Source organism: Talpa europaea (assembly GCF_964194135.1).
Source record: "Talpa europaea genome assembly, chromosome: 9".
NCBI lineage: Eukaryota > Metazoa > Chordata > Mammalia > Eulipotyphla > Talpidae > Talpa > Talpa europaea.
Window position 1 is genome coordinate 53,651,648 of NC_140076.1, and position 22,323 is coordinate 53,673,970.

Below are 22,323 nucleotides of genomic sequence, written 5' to 3' on the forward strand. Positions count from 1 at the left end.
AAATGAAAAAATATTTTAACACTATTATAATTAAAGGTCAATAAGAAAATATTTACTTTCAAATAGAAGCACAACAAAAATTACACCTTGTTTTTAAAGAAATATTGGACTAAAGAATCTATCATAGAGGGGAGTGATGGCAACTGTAACATTTTATACTTGAGCAATTCATCCTCCAAAGGTAGTAAATCTTATAAAAAAGGGTTTTTCTTTAATACATTTCTTTTAGAATATAATTGAATTCTTCCTTAAAATGGCTTCAGGATAAAAAACCAGTTGAAAAGAATGAACCAAAATCCACTAGGCAAATCAAACTGATTAACAAGAATGGTTTGGGAGACAAATTTAGGTTCTAATTCCTGGCAATACCACTTACAGAAACGTGTTGCCTTCAGCAAGTGTCTTAATCCCTTTTTGCCTCAATTTCTTAATTTGCAAAAATTCTTTATTTGGTCATTGTGTTAAATAAAAGACAGCAAAAGAAGTGGTATTAGCACTAAGCCTGGCACTTAGTTAAGGACCATGAGGTAACTTAGTAATCATTATTGTCAAGTCATACTAGTCTTCCTGACAGCAGTTCCCTACTCCCACTCCCCACCCCACTATCATTTAGCGACTTTGCAAAAACTGCTATGCTTCTTTTCTTGCTTGGTAGTGTAACTATTGGTACTTTACTGCTGTTCACTTTTAGTGAAGTCCAGAGAATAATGAAGAATCACAGAGGGAGGAAGCTAAAGAGAATTTTACAGGTAGCAAGAATCTGCACTCAGGAAAAAGTGTGTGAGATGCAGAATTTGTCAGAGGGCGATCACCCTACCTTCTAAATATCCTACTGTTGCTCCGTTGAATTGAAAGAAGCTTAGGAGGCAATTTCTCGGTTTATGTTTTTGAAAACAAAATCACTTCAGGCCAAAGAACAGCACCCTTGGCAGTACTGGAGAGGAGTGAGTTCTTAATAATTATTTATTGAATGACTCAAAGCTACAACAGAAACGAACTTTCCAGGAAAATCAAGTTATTGAACAAAATTTTCATTTTCTATTCAGAACTCGAGTCCCTTTCCTCTGCAAGAGAAAAATATTAAAAATTTTACCTTTACTTGTTTCAAAACCCTCATCAAACAGGGATTATTATCTCTAATTAAAAAGAAGTGAGCTTGCTTTAAGATAGTGAGCAGTCTGCCTCTTACAGTTAAAGAGTTTTTAATGTACAGAATCAGCTAGGATTAGAACTCGGATCTCTGGGACTCCAAAATCCAAGCTGGCCTCTCTTCAACCTAAACTAATGCTTCCAAACCGTCCAGCAGACAGAACTTTTATTATTAAGCTTCCCCCCTTCACCCTTCTTTGTTGCCAACCCTTCCGTTTCACACTATCTCATTTGCCAGGCTAGAAACTCAATACAACAACAGGCACGGAGCTCTGATTCTAGGAATCCGAGTGTAGACTTGAAGAAACCAGTGGGCTTCGTTATCGACGCCGGATGGAGACCTCACGCCACCACCAGCTACAAACACAGACTGGGGTGCGGAGAGGCTGCAGACCGCGCCCAGGTTTCAAGTTTTAGTTAAGGCCTACGTTCAGGCCACGCAAGGGGAGAGAAGAGGTTACCTTTTCCGGACCCCTTCGCCACGGCGGGAGCACAGAGGAGAAGGCTGGAGTCGCAGTAATAGTGCACACGCTAAGCCCTCGATCCCTCTTCAGCCCCTTAAACGCACTTACTTGAGCGAAGTAATTCTAAGACACAAGGCCGGCACCGGCAACGGAACGGGCTCCTCTGTCCTCCAGCCCCAGGCGCTGGCGGTGACGACATCTGGGCCGCGCCGCCGAGAGCGAAGGCCCAGCGCCGGGCCACGAGCGCAGTGTACTGAGCGCGCGCTCGGCGAGGGGCGGGAGCAGCCGCCGCGCCACCTTTTAGCGTCACGGGCGGGGCTCAGCTTCCGAACCCGGGGCTTTGAACATGTCGCGCCTGAAGCGGGCTGGGGAGCGGGATCCCCGGGCGGGCTTCAGAGCGGAGAGGAGCGACCGCGCTACCTCGGTGCCGCAGGGACTCTTGAAGGCGGCGAGAAAGAGCGGCCAGTTAAACCTGTCGGGGCGGAACCTCACTGAAGGTAGGATCCGCAGAGGCGCCCCGCGTCCCGTCCGAAAGCCCTGGCTCCAGGCCCCCCCCCCCCCATCTCTTTCCTCCGTCTTGGCTCTCGCCGCCTTGCCTCAGGCAAGGAATTAGGATGTTTGGTGCCCGGTGCGTTAATTCTGGCGCTGTAATTCCTCATCACGTTTCTCTCTGGGTGCCCCGGGTTTGGTTCCTGCTTTCTCCTTCCAGGCATCTCTGGTGATGGGACCTTGCTGTATAGGTGCGCAAAATGTAAGCGCAGGCGCTTTCTGAGATTCTTATGTTCTTTGGGATAAATAATATAATGTGTGACTAAATTAGTTATGAAGTAATAGGTCCCCCATTTCCCTCTTTTTAATTTGATTTCGTAGGGCACTTTAGCAATGCTAAAGTCTTCTATGTGCTGCTTTGTGACCCTAAGAGTGAATGCCACTCCACGACCCTTTTTCTGTATACAGCTTGGCAGAGTCCTAAATACAGGGAATAATGAGCATATTTGCTGAATTGAGGGTCAAAATAGATACCATACAAAGCGAATGGGATACTAAGCAAGCAAATTCTTGCTGAATGACCGAAAGGATGTATGATTTAAAATCTCTGCTTCACCAGGGGAAGTTTGTAAACAGTGGGAATATAAGTATTTTGAAACACAGATGTGCATGTACACTTGCTTTTCCCAAACACTGGCAGGTTTTCCTTGATACCTGACTAGGGCTCATTCCTTTGTTTCCTTAGGACTCTAATCAGAGATCACACTTCATAGGGGCCCTTCCTAGTTATTTTATCTAACTGCCATTGCTTACACTCTGTTCTTTTATCTGTTTAATTTTTAATAGCATTTATCACTGCTAGCACTTGTATCATGTATTTGTTTGTATATTGTCTTCATTGCCTAAGGACTAGAATATCAATATGTTCCATATAACTTCAATTTTCTCTGGGGCGCGTGCGTTTGTGTGTTTCTTATTAGACTTTAAAGGTAACTTGAAAGTGACATTGTAATTGTGGTTTGTCAATATGGGATTCTTTAATTAATATAATGAGGTCATTGGTAGCCATAAATAAACAAATGTGGAGAAAATTGGAATGTTACTAGTGGGCTTTCCTGAGTTCTTTATATAATGATTTGTTTTATTGGTTTATTCTTTTGAAGTGCTCATAATTAGCACTAGTGGGCAGTTTAGTGAATGACGTTTGGTGTATTATCAATACATTATCCTACTTGAAGACTTGCCTTATTAATGATATCATTAGAAAAATTGAAGTTTTTTGATAAAATTCAGTTGTCAAGTTTTTTTTTTTAATGATTGTTACCTTTTCTATATTAAGACATTTTATCCAGAGCCTCCCTGGTGGTGCAAGCAGTTGAGCGCAGGGCTGTGAAGCTGTCCGCAGCCTCTGCAGTGCTGGTTCCATCCCCGCCCGCCTTGGAGCAACCCACATGGCTAGCAGACCTCTCCTGTCTCGCCTGCTGCTCTCCTCAGCAGTGTATTTCGTCAGTCTGCCTGTTCTGTTTCCCGCTTTGTCTCTGGTGAATCCTCTCACCCTGCTGTATCCCGGCTGTATCCCGGCTCTTGTATTTAAAAAAAAAAAAAGACATTTTAGCCATTCTGAAGCTATGAAGATTTTCTACTCTGTTTTCTGTTAGAATATTTATAGTTTTGTCTTTTACATTTATTTTTTTCATCTATTTGGAATGAATTTTTGAGTGTATTACAAGGTAAAGAAAACTTGGTTGATTTATTATTTTTATCCATGTGAATTTATAGTCTTAGTACCATTTGTTTAAAAAATTGTTCGTTTCTCATTAGATTATGTTGGCAGCTTTGTTAAAAATCAGTTGACAATATTTTATTGTTTGAAAGTTTTTCTGAATTCTACTTTCCTCTGGATCTATGTCTTTAAGCAAATAACACATATCTTGAAAATTTTATTATAGGACTTGAAATCAAATACTATCGAGACCTTTAACTTTACTTTGTTTCAAAGTTGGTTTTTTTACGTTTTTTGTTTTTTGGGTTTTTTTTTTTTTTAAGATTTATTTAATTTATTTATTTATACAAGCACTGGGTATAGTCAGAAGCACGGGAGGGTGAGAGAATTCACCAGAGCCAGAGCGGGGAGCAGAACAGGCAGAAGGACCGAAGTACACTGCTGAGGGGAGCAGCGGGCTGCAGGAGAGGTCTGCGCGCCAAGTGGGACCCTCCTCCGGTGGCCGGGGAGCAGCAGGGGATCGAACCGGCGCTGCAGAGGCTGCGGGCAGCTTCGCAACCCAGCGCTCAACCTCTGCGCCACTGGGGAGGCCCAATTTCAAAGTTTTTTAACTTATTTTCATTCTTTTGTATTTCAATATATTTTTTAGAATCAGCTTGGTAATTTCTACAGAGAAGCCTTCTGGGATTTTTTATTAGAATTGTATTGAATCTGTAAGTCATTTAGTGGAGAAGTGACATCTTACCAATATTGAGTCTCAGACTGTCATGTGGTATATTTGTCTACTTATCTGGACCTTCTATCAATATATATGTAATATAGGCTCATGGGTTTCAAGGTCTTGTATTTTTTTCTTCTATAAAACCATTGTGTCAGAGTTCTTTTTCTGAGTTGTACTTTGGTGTCCTGAACTTGAAACTTTGATCACTGAGGTAGATAATCAGTAGTTTGATTAATTTAAGCTTAGTGTTCTAAGTCATACTCATAGGTAGTCCTACTTTTTTTCAAGGAATGAAGGATTATACTTAAAATAGTTTTACTACAATCTCAACAAGTTAATATCTTCTGGAGCTTCAAGTTCTGTAGTGATTCAATGGATTCTTCTTGTTCAGCTTGTATAGTATTAATTGCTGTGCTACTGGAATTGCTGTATTTTCTGCAGTAGAATGAACACAGTGTTGTGTGGTGGGGTAACAAATAAAATTGTAAGTTAGGTAAAATAGAGAGCCGCTACCAGAGTTAGATATGCCTTTCAAATGTTCACTGAGAGACCAAATATGTATGTCTGCCAGTGTTTGAATCCTATCTCTGTTACTGACTAGCTGTATATCTCTTGGTAAATTATTCTTTCTCTCTGTGCTCGTTTTCTCATCTATGAAATGAGAACAGTAATTGCTTCTATGTCACAGGCTTGTTATGAGATGTAAATGAGTGTGTTAGAAAGTTGTCTAGTATTTGTAAATGTTAGCTATTATTATTAGCTATTATTATTTCTGCTCCTTTCTCACACTTGGTCTGTATTTCTGTTATAGGAGTTTCTTATATCATATATATTGATTTCTGCTCTTCTGTTATCATAATGATAAAGTCCACTTATTTGTCTTATATACCTACCACAGTGTGCCATGTGGAGTATATACATAGTGAATAAAGTTGAGTGAAGTTAAAAGTGAGATCTATTAAGTAAAATGCATATTAAATGTATTTTTTTGGAAAAGATCAAATCACTATAATCTAGTTGCAATTTATTGCTATTTGCTTGAAAGTTTAAAAAGTTTCAATAATTGCCCTTTAGTAGATAAACTGAATTGCTATTATAAAAATATGTCACTTAACAACTTCTTGTTTTCTTTTTTTGTGTGGTTTTGGAAATAGTGCCTCAGTGTGTCTGGAGAATAAATTTGGATGTCCCTGAGGAAGCTAATCAAACTCTTTCATTTGGTGCTACTGATCGATGGTGGGAGCAGACTGATTTGACCAAACTGATCATTTCAAACAATAAACTTCAGTCACTAGCAGATGACCTTCGGCTGCTGCCTGCATTGACTGTTCTTGATGTAATTATGAATATTTTTGAATGATTATAAATATTAAATCTAAAGCTAAATTTAGGCTGTGATAAGCAGAATATCCATGTTTAATTAATAGAACTCAAGAAAGAATAACAGGTTATTATATTTGGTGTACCATTATGGTTAAGCATGTAGAGTCAGAACATCAGGCTTCAAACTTTGCCTCTGCCTCTTGATAGCTGTATAACCTTGGGAAGGTTCCTCTTTGTGCCTCAGTAGCCCTATGTATAAACCAGGACTGATAATTGTTCTTAGAAATTAAATGAGTTAACATGTACAAGATTTTGTAAATGGCCAAGTTCATATATTGTTAACTATGAAACTAATATGTCTTTTAATAACTTTTAGATACATGACAATCAGATGACATCACTTCCTTCTGCTTTAGGAGAGTTGGAGAATCTTCAGAAACTTAATGTCAGGTAAATTATAAGCTTATTTACACTAATACCACAACTTTAATGGTGTTAAGTCTAATATTTGTTAAATGTTTTTTCTGAAACTAGATAATCTTTTTTTGCTAGTGTTTTTGTACCAGTCAGTTTTTAAAGGAAATGATTAAAGCAGAATAAGAATTTTAAGTTTTCATTCTTATTTATTTTTATTTTTGTTTAATTTTTTGTTGTAAAGTTGCCTATGTATTTTTCAGTTTTACAAATCTGAGGCCAGCTGCTTTTTTAAAAATACTTTTTGTTATAATTTTATAAAGCAATTTTTTAATGGTTATTTCAGAAATCCTCTTTGATGACATCTAATTTTGATATTTGAAAGAATAGGTGCTAAGCAACAGGAAGAAATTTAAAATAATTACTTCATCAATGATAAGAAAATTTCATGGTTTTGGTATTAGTTTTTTAACTTTTCTGGGAACTTTCGGGTTTTCACTAATGTTTTTGGTATTTAGTGGTATGAATATGGGGGGCTAGGCACAAGGTTCTAGCTAATTCTATTTGGCCTTCAATGAACATCTCTACTTTTAAGAAAGAATAACTGCCTTATGTGTTATATATACACAGATTACGGGAAAAGAGCTTAAGGAAGATTTCATTGCAGAGAAAAAATGAAACGGTTTAAATGTTCAAAATATGGTTTGAAAAATGATGGTTTAGAAAATAGATAAGGCTATAGATCTATGTATCTTACCACAGTGAAGTCTCAATTTCTGGAGATGAGTTAATTGGTTTGCGGGAAAATACTTCCTCAAATAATAGTCCTCATGTGTGAAAAATTTTAAATTACCATAAATCAGTAAAAATATTTATGCATACTTAGAAAGGTATTAATTGTTTGTAATATACTAGGACCTCTTTCCCTTACACATCAGAGGCATAGATGTGGCCATCAAAAGCAAAATGGGGAAGGTTCAGAAGAAGAGGTGGGATAATATGTAGTGGGGAAAAGTATGTGTTAGGATAGAAGTAATAGAATAGAAACGGAATAGAAGAAATGTATAGTTAGAATTATATCTCTACTCAACATGCAAAAATTTCTATTTTTAACGGTTTTTTATTGCTCTTAATTTAGAAGTCTTTTTTTGTATTTTAATTTTACAAATAATTTTACTTTAATAAAAGCTTACTGTTATTACCATATACTTCCCTTATCCCCCATCATTTGTAAAGTAATGGTATATGGCTTGAAAATAGAGCAGAATTCCTCAGTGAATGGTTGAGATAAATCTAAGAACAAGTTAAATTATCTTTTAATTATCAGGGTATTCATCATTGTAGGGTAAACAATTGCTAGGCTTTTCTGCCCTCCCACCATTAGGATTGATGATGGATCCCTGTGACCCTGAATGCATGCCTGATGGCGGGCACCTGGAGTGGGGTGTGGGCATATGTAGATGTTATTCACCTGGGTTGAGAGGGGGCCTATAAGTTATAAGCACGGTGTCTCGGGGGCGCCAGTGGAACGGAACCATGAGAAGAGAACAAGCGAGAGGCTGGAGGAGAGCCAGCAGAGAAGCAGAGACCATGAGAGAACATCAGAGAGCCCAGAAAAGAGTGAAGATTCGCTGGGGACCGGGAGGCCTGCCAGCTTCCTGGCCCCCCTGGCACCCTTCCTGCCATGTACCTGGTAAAACGACAATCAAAGCCACCAAGGGCTCCAGGACTCTCCTTCTTTACCCCATCTGCTCAGATCATAGAGATCCTACCCTGTGGCCTTCCTGCCACTACAATCATCTTCAGTGACTTGGGACATCTATGAAACCAACAAGCTAAGTATCTCTATAGCGGGAGTAAGCTGAAAAGTTAAGACTAAGCACACACAAAAATGAATACAGTATATTAAATTCAGCCGAATATACCAGCACCTCAAATCAAAGTTGTTATTTTTGTATTAAGTGCTAAGTTTAACACCTAATCTCTAAAGATATGACACCATTGTATATGTAGCTTTGTCAAAATCCTAAAACTCAGAAACAGTATAAAAATTAATGATCCACTATATCCTTTCATATTGCATGTAAAAATTGATTATAAAGAAATATAGACACGTTGTTTGGTTAAAGACCTTTATTTCTTTGTTATTTTTCTTTGAAATCCTTTTCTTGATTAGATTATGGTCACTGTAATAAGTATAGACTTTTAGGATATGAAGTTTGGTAAGTACTTGAATTAGCAATTGTATTTCATTTTTTTAGTGAGCCCATGTAGTTGGCTAACAGATAATGCCTTTATAAGTATCATGTTGTCATCAAATTACTTAGCATTTATTTTATCAATAATAGCCATAACAAACTGAAAATACTCCCTGAAGAAATTACAAATTTGAGAAACCTGAAGGGTCTGTATCTCCAACATAATGAACTCACCTGCATACCAGAGGGATTTGAACAACTTTTCAATTTAGAAGATTTGGTAAGTTGTGATTTTCTAATTTTTGAATAATTTGGGACTGGTGGGATTTTTTTTATCAGGCTGACTAATTGGATGTAGTATTGAAATCATGGGTCTTGGATAACTGTATGACTAGATTATCAGAAACTGCATTTCACTTAGTTTGTTGAATTACTAATTGTCAATTTGTTTTCCTTTTTCTTATGAAGTCACCCTAAATTTTAATTCAGAAACAGTTTGGAAAAGGGGCAATGAGAATGAGTTTGTTATTCAGAAGCTTTTATGTATTAGCCAATAGAGGAAAGGTGTCTTTAGTATATACCAACTCCTTTCGTACACCATTCCCACTTTTCTCTATAACTCCTATGGCTCTGGGTAACTCCTAGCCACTGGGTAACCAGGTAATCCCTCAAGCCCTGCCTTTTCTTCCCTGTTTTTCGAAATGGCCACATTTCTTGCCAAGCACCATGGGCATTATTGAGGTAATAAATGATGATCTGTGAAATTGTCACTCTGAGAGTTATAAAATTTATGAATTCTGAAATAGCCTTTCTGTTGAATTTTCTTCAAATTCCAAAATCCCCTTTAGGAATAATTTATTTATTTATTTTCTCATTGATTTATTCATTCTGTCTTTCTCTTTTTAAAGGATCTTTCAAATAACCGTCTTACAACTGTTCCTGCTAGTTTTTCTTCTCTATCCAGTTTGGTGAGACTCAATCTTTCCAGTAATCAACTGAAGAGTTTGCCAGCAGAAATAAGTAGCATGAAAAGTAAATCTTCACTATTTTAAAAATTACGTAAATATGAAGGTGCAACTTACATCTAGAAAAATTTTATATAGTTACTTACAAAGAAGTAAGATAGATTTTATGGTGGTAATGCAAACAGTAGCAAGCAGTCGGTTTTTCTTTAGGCTGTTATTGTCTAGCCACCTCTTAAAGAGTTACCCCCCAAAAGATAACTGGGCTTATCAAAAAGAGGAAAAGAAAATATGATTGTAAATTATAGAAAAATTATATTCTGAGAAATTGACTAGGGCTTTGAGCTGTGCTCTCACTGTTCATCCATTCTTTCATTTAGGATTCACTAAAAGATTATTCCCCTCACAGGTGATTCTACCTGTGATAAGTGGTTATGTTAAAGCTAAAGCCTCCTGGTGTCCCATAATGTTTAAAGATAATCTAGTATTCCCATATCAATGTTTTTTGTTTAAAAAATCTAAAATTTATTGGTTTTCTTAAAATTTGCCATTAATGCATCATATTTGAAGGTTTTTTAGATATAAAGGATTAAAAACATTGAGGTACATTTCAGTTCCTATTAAATAAAAATACTTAACCATCTTAGAAGTCTTAATTTTGAGTCTAAAATCATTATAGTAATTTTTTTGTTGTTAAAAGGCATCTTGGATGACCACACTGTGTGTCAACTATCGTCGTCTTTTCCTTATCTAGTCTTTTTTTGCTAATCATAAATAAGCCCTCTTCATTTTTTTCAGACCTTTTTGTAGAACAAGTCATAGAAGTGATATCCAGTGATATCCAGTGATATCCAGTGATCATAGAGCACTTTGAGATGAATTTGTAAGATTATGCTGTTTTACATTAATAGTTACTTGTCCTTTATAATAGAAATGCATGAATTAAATTTGTCAAATATTGAATTGACATTTTATGGGAGTCTTTATTTGAGATACTAGTAGGTAAGAGTCTGCTTGTCTTTACCATTTTCAATAAAGGTAGCAGAAGTAGAGCTAAACATAATATATGATAATATGAGGATATCTGTGGGGATATAAGAAAAATGGATTTTGTTCCCTATAAGTTGAATAGAGGAACATATGAGATAATCTATAGAAAAAGTTTTGAGTTAATAACAATTTTTCTAGAACTGTATACTAGTTACAGATGTATACAGATGTATATAACTGTATACTAATATACAGATGCTTTCTGTTCTTTTGCTATAACAGTAATACTTGTAAGCTATCATCAATAGTTGTTACTACACTATTAATGACTGGATTGCAAGAATAGTATTTTACATTTGTGTAAATGCTTTTATGTGTATCATTTTGCTATCACTACAATTCTGTGAGTTAGAGGGGATATGTGTTGTTTGTATTTTAAAGATTCATAAACCAAAGCTTAGAAATTATATTGTAAATTGTAGAGCCTTGTCTTGAGTGCTCTCTTTCCAAACCACATGTTCTTTCCACTGTATACTGCTTCTAGTCTCAGTCAGTGCTCATAGAGGCAAACCGTTATAAAAATTAGTTTTTTTGTTTTTTTTTTTTTTGAAAAATTTATTTGTGCATACAAGAACTGGGGTATAGGTCAGAGGTGCAGGGGCTAAGAGGATTCACCAGAGACAGAGTAGGGAGAACAGGCAGAACTACTAAAATATAGTGCTGATGGGAGCAGTGGGTAAGACAGGAGATGTCTGCTGTACCATGTGTGTTAGCTCCCTGGACAGAGATCAAACTCATGCTGTAGTAACTGGCAATAGTTTGGTAGCGCTGAGACTTTAACCCCTGTGCCACTAGAGAGGCCCTACAGTTTCTAACTTTAAAGCAAACTTTTCTTTCTTTTTTTTTTTTTTTTTACAGATTTATTTATTTATACAACAACTGGGGTACAGGCCAGATGTGTGGGAGGGTGAGAGGATTCCCCAGAGACAGAGCAGGGAACAGAACAGTCAGACTGAGGAAATACACTGCTGAGGGGAGCAGCGGGTGAGACGGGAGAGGTCTGCCGTGCCATGTGGGATTCTCGCTTGCCGGCCAGGATCGAACCCGTGCTGCAGAGGCTACAGACAGCTTCATAGTGCGGCACTCAACCACCTGCACCACCAGGGAGACCCTAAAGCAAACTTTTCTTTATAGACTTTACTGAATTTGGGGTAGATCAGATTGTGATATTTTTATCAATGTTCTAGTCAAAATAATACATAAATTATGTTATTAGTTGAAAGTAGTACCATGGCATTTGCTTTGAAAGGCTGTTAGCTTTTTTAAACAGTAAAAGAAGTTATTTAGGATGGTATATTAACTTGGTCTTGAATTATATTAAAATTGACAGACTGAAAGTACCAGAAAAGAAGGGTTGCAAAATCATATTACATATTAAAATTAAGGGTTGAGAGTGGTTTTGTTGGAAAAAATGCTGACCATGATTAACTGAAGATTCTAATGTGGATCAGGCAGAAAACTGTTGATTGAAGTCTTAAGGAAAAGAAGACCTTTACTTTTTTCCATTTTTGTTTTCTTTTCTGACTTTTAAGAAAGATAGATCCAAGTTAGAGATGCATTAAGTGAGGACATCCTTCTTGAGCTGTTATGTATATCATTGTCAAGTATATTGTCTTAGGGAAAGCATGTGATTTTTTTAAGAGGATAAAGAAGAAAGGAAGGGAAGGGGAAGAAGATAGGGTAAGAGAGAGAGGCAGTTTTGATGGATGAATGAATGGGAATCTGTAGAAATCCAAGGCCTTTTGACAGTTAATTTGTCCGTAAATATAGATGTATCTTAGCAGCATTATTTGGCATCCATTCATACAATTAGTATCATACATATTTATTTGTCCTTAACTACTTAAGCTTCGTCTTTTTAAAAGATTTATTTTAACTGAGGGAAATAATAGCCGATCATACACAGTTTATACATTATAGAATAAGTAATTTGTTTTTTCAATCTATTACAAAATGACCTGGACTGTTATTAAATATTAAATTAAATTCTCTTTAATTAAGTGTAAAAAAAATTAAATATGTTTATTTTACTGGTATTCTAGTGTTCATGATTATAGCACTATGTAATGACCCAGGTTCCTAAGTCCTCATGTGATTACACACACATTTTTTGGAAGGTATATGCAATTATAGACCAATATATATTTTCTCTATTGAAGTCCTTTTGTTTTTTACTAAATATGTATTACAGAATTAAAGCAGTTGGATTGTAATGCAAATCTTTTGGAAACTATACCTCCTGAACTGGCTGGCATGGAATCGCTAGAATTGCTTTATTTGCGGAGGAATAAGTTACATTTTCTACCAGAATTTTCTTCTTGTAAGCTATTAAAGGTACTGTTTAGTTCATTACAAAGTATATATATTATTTTCTAAAAGTTAATTATAAAATGAGTTTTTAAAAGGCGATAATCTTGTTTTATATTGTAAATATATATTGGGTATAAGTGCTGTTTTTTCCTGTATTAATAACTTTAGAACTTTAATATCATCAATAAGTTTTTTAAAAAGAAATAGTTAACTTTAAAAAAGGAACTTGTCCATTTCATTTTGATAAGTGATTTGTAACTGACGTGTGGTAGATGATGAGGCTAACACAGTAAGGTGTGATATTGTTAAAGACCTGGAATATCAGTAAAGAATATATATCAAATTCTGTAAGTTGCGACCTCACATGTTTGCCTGATCAGAATGAAATCTATTTAAAATTAATCTTTCTTTTGGTTTTAATTATATACCATTAATATTGTCTGAAATTTACTGTTTTCCCTTACATGTACTTTCATGCATTGGTATTAAAAAGTTTTTTAAAATAAAATGGTGACATGCTGGTGGGAGTGCAAACTGGTCCAACCACTATGAAGAGCTGTGTGGAGATTCCTCAACTTACTAAAGATAGAGCTTCCATATGATCCAGCAATTCTACTCCTAGGTATTTACCCAAATGACACAGAAACATTAATTCAAAAGGCCATCTGTACCCCTATGTTTATAGCAGCACTATTACAATAGCAAAGCTATGGAAACAACCCAAATGCCCAAAAATAGATGACTGGATCAAGAAGATGTGGTATATATACACAATGGAATATTACTCAGCAATCAAAAAAGATAAAGCCATGAAATTTGCAGCAACATGGATGGAGCTAGAAGGGATCATGCTCAGCGAAATAAGCCAGAAAGAAAAAGAAAAATACCGGATGGTCTTACTCATAGCAGGAATTTAGAACACCTAAATAAGGGACCAGGAAAAAGACTAATTATAATAAAGTAAAAATCAAAATTCACAAGCAACTATAAATCAGAGACACACTACTGGCGGGCGTGGGAGGGGTGAGAAGGGATGTGGGGAGAGGAAGGATGAAAATCAGAATTGGGGGGGGTGTGCAATTGTATGGGGAATATAACCAAAATGAAAATGCATACATTGTGCAAAAAATGAAAAATGATGTAAGAATTATAAAGAATAAAATATTAAAAGTTTCCAAATCCCAAAAAAAAAAAAAAAAATCGTGTCAGTGATAAAAACGGAAAAAGTTATCATTTAATAAAATTAATTTAAGAGTAATTACCTAATAAGTATAGATTTTGCTAATGAGAAAGCATAATAATTGCTAAGGAAAATGTTAAATAACAAATTGGTTATAACTTTTTCTAACTGGTATTGAAATGTGGTATTTACAGATGTTGAATTATAATGCTATACTCCTGAAACTATAGGGTTTTAAGCCAATGTAACTTCAGTTAAAATTTAAAAATAAATAAAATATATCAATTTGTTTTGAAACTTCCATTTTTTATTATACAGCCATTGGATTTGTATTTTTATTAACTCTATAAATAGAACTACAAAACCACTTCTCTACTTTGGCTTTATTAATTTTGAACTTTCTGCCAGATTAAACCTTTAATTATTTTTAAATAACCAGAAAAATTTTGAAAATTTTGTTTCTGCTCTTTTTCTTTAGCTATAAGATAGCTCAAAATAATTGAAAATTTAAGTGGTTTAGTGAAGTTTTTTTCATGTTTTTCAATGAATTAAATTAAGATTTCAACTTTGTGTTACATAGTATAAAACTGATTATAGAAATAACATGATTGATACTTGGTTTTGTAGGAATTACATGTAGGTGAAAACCAGATTGAAATGTTAGGGGCAGAACATCTTAAGCATCTGAATTCCATCCTTGTGCTAGACCTGCGGGACAACAAGTTAAAATCTGTTCCAGATGAAATCTCACTACTAGAGTCTTTGGAAAGACTTGACCTAAGCAACAATGATATTAGTAGGTAAGTTTAAGATCAAATGAAGAAGAAATCTTACTGTATTTGGTTATGATTCTTAAGTTCAAATATTTATAAAGCATGTAGAGGTCTTTTTCAAAATTGAAATAGGGCAGGAATCATGTGCAGACAAATAAAGATTAACTAGAATTAGTCTTGGTGGCAAGCTTCATATGCTGATAAAATCAGATGTATTTACAAGTTAGTCTAACCTACTGGAATGTAACTCTAAGAAGGCTGGATTTTTATCTGTTTCATTCACTGCTCTATCTCAAGATCGCTAACTTCTAGCTTAGTGCCTGGGGACATATAGAAGGTGCCTGACAAATATTTGTTGAAAGAATGTAAAGAAGATATATAAAGTGCTTGGGGGCTCAGTGAAGATATGGGAATCATTTTAGTGAGGGGAATAAGAACATATTTTATTGAAGAAGTGATTTTTTTAGATGATCTTTGGGACTGGTACTAGATTGAGACATTAATTGTGTAGACCACAAAATTTAAGAACACCATCATTTTTAGCATTATGCCTCACCCTACTTCCACCATATGATCTTTCAGGGATAACCTTGATTTTCAAGTGCATGTGTAACATGGTTAGAATAACCTACTGTTCAGGAGAAAACAATACAAGCAAAGCTTTGCCATATGGAAGAGGCTCTAAAAATGCCTGTAAAGAATCAATTTCTTTTTCATTAGTTAAGAAGAAGCTATTGAAGGATTAAGAACAGAATCATTTTGATTGCAATCTCACTAAGAATTGAATTGATGATAGTGGGTTGATACATCGAACAGTTATGATTTTTTATCCGTCTAAATAAATTCTACTAATCTAATATTCATCATTAAGGAGCATTTGCTTCATGCAGTTCACTGTATTGACAGCTTTGTAGATTTTTCTCTTGTGTAATAATGACCTAACTTGAGACAATGGAAATGGAAAGATGAGACTTGAGAGGCATGATAAGTTAGAGTAAATAGTACTTGGCAGTTTTTTGCCTGTTTTGGTGATGAGGAGGAGGAGGTTAGTGAAAGAATCATAAGAAGTTACAGAATCATCATTTAGGGATGTAATTATTTCACAAATATAAGAAATAAGACTAAGATTTATCGAGGATTATACAGAAGTTAGATGTGTGAGGTTTTGTGCCTGAATGTTAGAAACATGGTTTGTTATTTTAGTAGTAGAAAGGTCAGGCAAGACAGAATTTTATTAATGTGTATATATTAATATAGTTTTTAAAAAATCAGTTATTTTCACAATGTATGTATGTAATACAGTACATTTTCATTATAGATCTAATACTTGGACAGTGACCACTCTTCACTCATTTCTGTTTGTAAGAGTGTTAGTAAATGACCTGGATATCCCACATTGTGCCTGTCTTACAACTAATGAATAAAATAATCTGTTGCTTTATACATATTGACATAAAATTTTCCCAGTGGTATTTTTATTTTGGCTCCTAAATGAAAGCAATGGGAAACAAACATCGAAAGCAAAACTATGTCAAAACTAATATAGTAATTGGTACCTTTTTTCGTGATATATATATATATATATATATATATATATATATATATACACTTCTTCCTCCAGATGTCTGGATATAGTATGTTTATCTTACAGGGCCTAAGCACATAATGGCGTTTAATAAATATTAGTTTCCTTCCTTTCCTCTTTGTTTCTGTTATACACCCTAGATAATAGAAACTTGTAGATAATAGAAACTTGAATTCATTTGTACCCCTCTAGAATCTCCTCTGGCTGGACAGTAATTGCCTGCATTGCATCAATTGTTTTTTTAAAAAGCAAATTATCAGGTCATTTTAGTAATAAGTTCTATGATTCAATTGTTACTATACAATTGTTACTATACTATTCAGTTGTTTCCTAAATATGGCAATGTATCAATCTATTGAGAAACTTTAAGGAAAAAAAAACACAAATTTGAGACACCAGTGAATCAGAATCTTTAACATTGAGATCACAAAATTGTTATTATATTGTTTTATATCAAACAGTTCCTAGGAGGTTTTGCTGTTTCTGTTTTTCCAACAAGCAACTGGGAGCTATTGTCTTAAAGTTCAGACTTTCGAGCACAGCATTCAAGGACATCTCACAGTCATACTTAATTCTTTATCATCTTTCGCTCCTACAGGCATCCCACTATCTGGCTGCACCAAATTCTAAATGTATCGACTCTTCATTTTACTCCTTTATCATAGAATGTCCTTTTACTGCATTACTCATTGCCTAATGAAATCCCATTCCTCCTGCTATGACAAAATCCAGACTTTGCTATTCCATTCTCTCCCTAGCCTGCTTGCTAGTTTCTACAGCTCTCCTCTCTCATAGCAACTTTACTTATTTGGCATTATCTTAATTTTTAATATATACACACATATAATATACAAATACATATACGTACACATATATGAAACATGCATGTATTAAATGTACATTTGTTCAAGTACTCACATACAATAAAATTCATCCATTTAAGCCTACAATTTGATGATTTTGGACAAATGTATATGCTTGTGTAACATGTTTATGTAACCATTATCACAGTAATGTAGACCATTTCTCTCCATAGTTTCCTCATGTTGTCACACCCCTTTTTATACCCCAAACCTATAGCAACCACTATTGTGCTCTGTCACTAGTTTTGCTATTTTTTTTTTAGAATATCATAATCACACAGTGTATAGTTTTTTGTGTCTTTCTTCATATATCATAAAGCTTTTGTGATTCATTCATGCAACTGTGTATATCAGTAGTTTATTTTTATTGCTAGGTGTTATTCCATTATACAGGCTTAACACAATTTATACATCATTTCATTACCTAGTTGATGGATGTTTGGATTGCTTTCAGTTTTTTAGCAACTGTGAGCCTTCATGTAAAATTCTCTGTGTAGACATTATTTTCATCTCTCTTAGGTAAATAATAGGAGTGGAATTGCATAGTTGTGTGGTAAGTGTATGTTTAACTCTAAAAGATTCCGCTTCTTCATATGCTCACCAGCAACTTAAGATCCTTCCTAATTATTATATTTTGTATCTTTTTTCTTTGCTCATCTGAGGCCTCCCTAAAAGGAAAGATTTGTTATCCCTATACCAATGCCTTGTTTGTTGTAGCTAGCTAATAAACTTCATTGGGATTAAAGTTATATGTATAAACAAGATATTTTTTATACTAAAGATAATGATGAAACTATGAATTGGGTGATTAAGACCTTTTTTATAGAAGAATTTTCTTTTTTTTTTCTTGAAAAACAAAAATAGTATCAGTGAGGATGACTATATTGAATCACCGATTAATTCAAATTAACTTTTTAACATTTACTTTTAGCACTGAATACAATATAGCAAATGTTTTAAAAAACACAACCATTCTGTTTTCACAAGACCACATGGGGATTTCAAAACAAATGTGGTTTTTCTTTTACATGTCCAGCATTTATCTCAACGGGAACTATTTTAGGCCTATATTATTTGGGCTTTCTTTGAGACTAATATGTCAGAGTTCATATGGTGTTCATTTTATAGTTAAGTTTTAGTTGAAATGTAATAAATGTTTCCCCCCCCCCAAAATCAATTTAATCTTTTGTAGTTTGCCCTTTTCATTGGGAAACCTTCATTTGAAATTCCTGGCTCTGGAAGGAAATCCTTTGAGAACTATCCGAAGAGAAATTATAAATGTAAGTTTAGAATTCAACTTTTTTTTTTTTTAAATATAAACATGTTGATCTGTAAAACTACAAAGTATGTTTTGGTGAATGTATATTTTTCTCTACCTTTTCAGAAGGGAACCCAAGAAGTTCTAAAATATTTACGAAGCAAGATTAAAGGTATTTTTTTTAGATTTTGAAGGGTAATATGAAAAGTGGTGGTGTATATTGAATGTAAATATCTAGAAGAAATGATCCCTGACAGGTATATCTCCAGTTTTTAATTTATATAGACCTTAGGTATGCTGAAGTTATAAAAACATCCTTAAATTCACAATAATAATATTCTATCCATAATCTTTCTGAATCATATTATAGTGTATGAATTAGAGAAAATAACCAATGTATGTAAACACCTAGTGCTTTGACTTCTAAAAAAAAAGCAACACTTAACTTTTATGGTATAATATATAGCTTCTTTTGACTGGGAAGTATATTAAAAATTATTTGAAAATCTGCAGCACACATCATTTTACTAAGTTCTGACAAAAACAAAACACATTTTTCAGGATATTTAACATGAACATACACCAAAAGAGAAAATGATACTTTAAATTTAATTTTTAATGCTTCACTAAAAGTGTGAGATAGCCCCCTTTTTTTTCATTTGTGTCTTTGAAGTATACACTAAAGCATTAAGAAAAAAATTAGTTGTAACAGTATATTGTACATAACAAACCACTCTAAAACTTAGTGGCTAAATATAGAGCTATTAATTTAGCTCACAACACTTTCAGTTATACACATAGCCCAGCCTTGTACCATATTGTCAGTGTATGTTAAAAAATAAGACATTTGTAATATATGATAGAAGTACTCACAGATAAAGTGGAAGAACGTAGAGGTTGGGATAACCTTCTGCCCTAAAAGCAACTCTAGAAAGAAATATTTGCTCAAGGGAGGACTCAGAAGTTCCCCAAACAGGGTCCTAGGACTTTCCTGTGGAGAACTCAAACTAAGGTTGGTGGCTGCTGGGGGGAAGGAGTGCAGGGAAGTAAAGAGGGGCACAGCTGAGAGAGTATGCCCAATCTGTAGAATGGGATGGGGATGATTCTCTAAGTCACGACTATGCACTCTGGGGCTCTGTGAATTTCCCAGGAGGAACTTTTCAAAAAGGGAGTGCAGGCACATGGGTTTGACCTAGGAAGTTGGGAACTCTGCAAGTGGTGTGAGCAAGGAAATTACTCCCCTGATACCTCCTCCCAGAAATAAGAAATCAAAAAGTTGCTAGCCATTGCCAGGCTGGGAACCATTGCTGGCCAATAGAAGGACTAGTGAGAGAAATCACTAAAATTCCTTGGAAAGTATCAAGCAGGTACACAGAACTTAAAGCTGTAGTCCCTCAGAATTGGCACAACAGAAGTGGAGGTGGAGACAATTGTGAAAACCACTGCCTGTGTCTATAGCCAGACAACGAGGCACATCCTTCTCAAGCGCCTCTTGCGTGCCAGGTCCATCTAAGTCCTGGAGTGTGAGCCTAGTGGACCAGAGGTAGCCCTCAGCAGACTCAAGCTTCATAGCTATTGACCCAGTGCCCCAACCATAAAAAAAGCAAATAAGCCAACACACATGCCTTGGAAACAAGGTACATTTGAACAGAAGATGGAAAAAGAAAATAAGAACAGAAATTCTGGAACAAATATAAAGGATACAGAAATACAGGACCTATCAGACAAAGACTTAAAACAGCAATTAAAAAAAATGCTAATCTTAAATGCCTACCAACTGAAGTAAGATCAAGGTTACTACTGACTTTTTTTTTTCACCTTTGTTCTGCTCTTGACATGAATATTGGACTGTTAATAGTCTTATTTGGCTTTTGTCTAGATTGCTCAAATCTCTTATTGAAAAATCACAAAGCTGATTCTTTTAAATATGTATGTTTGTTTTATTTTTTTATACCATAGGGTGGCAGTATTAAATAGTCTGTAAGATAATGAGTGTGTGATTGTGTGTGAATGTGTGAGTATGCCTGTATGTTAGGATATATACATTGAAAATAAAGTATTGCATATGCAAAGAAAAAAAATCTTCACATAAATAATGTACCAAAGCTTACTTTATTATGTAGGTTGTCAAATTTTAGATGATTGGGAATGATCAGCATTGTGTCCTAAACTGAAAAGATAGGCCTATTTGGCCGACATCTTTGGGAAATAATGTTTTTCCTCTGTTAACAAATTCCTTCTAATGGACCATATTTTGCTTAATTGGAAGGTTTGCTTGTTACTGTTTCTTCTGAGACATTGTAGTTACTCTTTGACATTTCTTTCCTACTCTCAAATTTCCTTACTGCATGAAAAAGGTTTTGAATCTGTATGATAGTGTTTTTCTCTGCTGCTTTGTACTAATTAAATATTAATTCTAGACTCAGATTTGAGTTATTGGAAATAAAGAATATGACTAAATATGACTAAGATATTCTCACCAATCATATGTAGACATCATATGTATTATCTTTATGTATTTTCAAGAATTAAAAAATGACCTTGTAGTGTAAATATTGGTTTTATATAACTTTTCTTTTGCCAGATGATGGACCCAATCAAAGTGACTCTGTTATTGACACTGCCATGACACTACCAAGTGAATCCAGAGTCAATGTACATGCCATCATCACATTAAAATTATTAGACTATAGGTATGAGGTTTTTTTTTTTATAATATTGCAAAGCACTTAGGAAACTTTCAGAAATAATCATTCAGAAAAAAACAATTGGCAAGGAAGAATTCATCAGAATGTATTGGTATTTGATTTATTATAGCAGCAGTTGTAAAAATGATGCCATAAAAGCTTATTAAAAGTATAATGAACTTAAATGTCCATTTTTAAGGTGATTTGTGTTGTGTTTGAGAGACCATTATTAATAGTAATATCCTTACAAAAAAGAACACTTTGTTGTTATAAAAAATAGAAGAGTGACAGTATTGGGTAGTAATAAAATTTTCTGCTCAGCTAGCATCCAGCAAGAGTAAGTATCAGTTAGTCAAGACAAAACTTGAGAGCTTGTTTCTTAATATATCTAAATATAGATTAATAACAATGTGCTCTAACACATAATATGAAACCTGAAATAATTAGAATATTGCTATATAAATGTCACTATATGAAAGCCTAATTTTTTATATATCATGGAATTGTCTAATTGGTGAAAGAAGATACCTATGTAAAGATTTGGAGTGGTTGTCAAGTATTCTTTTAGTACTATTTTTAAGGCAACAACGATAAAAATAACCAATACAGTCATAGCTCTTGCAGTGCTTGGCTCATGTTTAGTGCAGTGTAAATACAAAAGAATACAGACTATAGTCAGGTATTTTATTTTGTTTACCTTATCGCATGCTAAGGAGAGAGAAATTAGGTTTTGAGAAAATTAGCTTAGTATAATGGTTAATTTTTGAAAATTATTGTTATCTTGCAATAAACTATATCTCCAAAAAAAGTTGAAAGGTAGCCCCTTTAGAGATTTTTTTTTTAAAGATGTATTTATTTATTTATTTATTTATTTATACAAGCACTGGGTACAGTCAGAAGCGCAGGAGGGTGAGAAAATTAACCAGAGCCAGAGCGGGGAACAGAACAGGCTGACGAAATACACTAATGAGGGGAGTGGCAGGAGAGGTCTGCGCGCCATATGGGACCCTCACCGAGGCTGGTTTGCGGCGCTGCAGAGTGCTCAACCACTGTGCCACCAGGGGAGGTCCCCCCCTTTAGAGATTTTTAAGAAAAGGGCTAACAGCAGCTTTTAAAACTTTTAATTTTAAATTTTTATTGAGGTAAAATTGGTTTACAAGACTGTATGTAATTC

The 22,323-nt window shown here is 34.7% G+C and overlaps 1 protein-coding gene across 1 annotated transcript in view; it reads left to right on the forward strand.

Moving 5' to 3' along the window:
• Positions 1–1,788: 1,788 nt before the first annotated feature.
• LRRC40 (leucine rich repeat containing 40) overlaps positions 1,789–22,323 on the forward strand; it is a gene marked incomplete at its 3' end in the record, with an annotated part of 30,963 nt that continues 10,428 nt past the window's right edge. The window contains exons 1-10 of the mRNA XM_084243469.1: positions 1,789–2,110; positions 5,701–5,882; positions 6,246–6,319; positions 8,632–8,761; positions 9,390–9,513; positions 12,685–12,827; positions 14,611–14,783; positions 18,397–18,484; positions 18,589–18,634; positions 21,047–21,155. Coding sequence (XP_084099595.1) covers positions 1,960–2,110; positions 5,701–5,882; positions 6,246–6,319; positions 8,632–8,761; positions 9,390–9,513; positions 12,685–12,827; positions 14,611–14,783; positions 18,397–18,484; positions 18,589–18,634; positions 21,047–21,155 — 1,220 coding nt within the window. The 5' untranslated portion in view covers positions 1,789–1,959. The remainder of the gene's footprint in view (positions 2,111–5,700; positions 5,883–6,245; positions 6,320–8,631; positions 8,762–9,389; positions 9,514–12,684; positions 12,828–14,610; positions 14,784–18,396; positions 18,485–18,588; positions 18,635–21,046; positions 21,156–22,323) is intronic.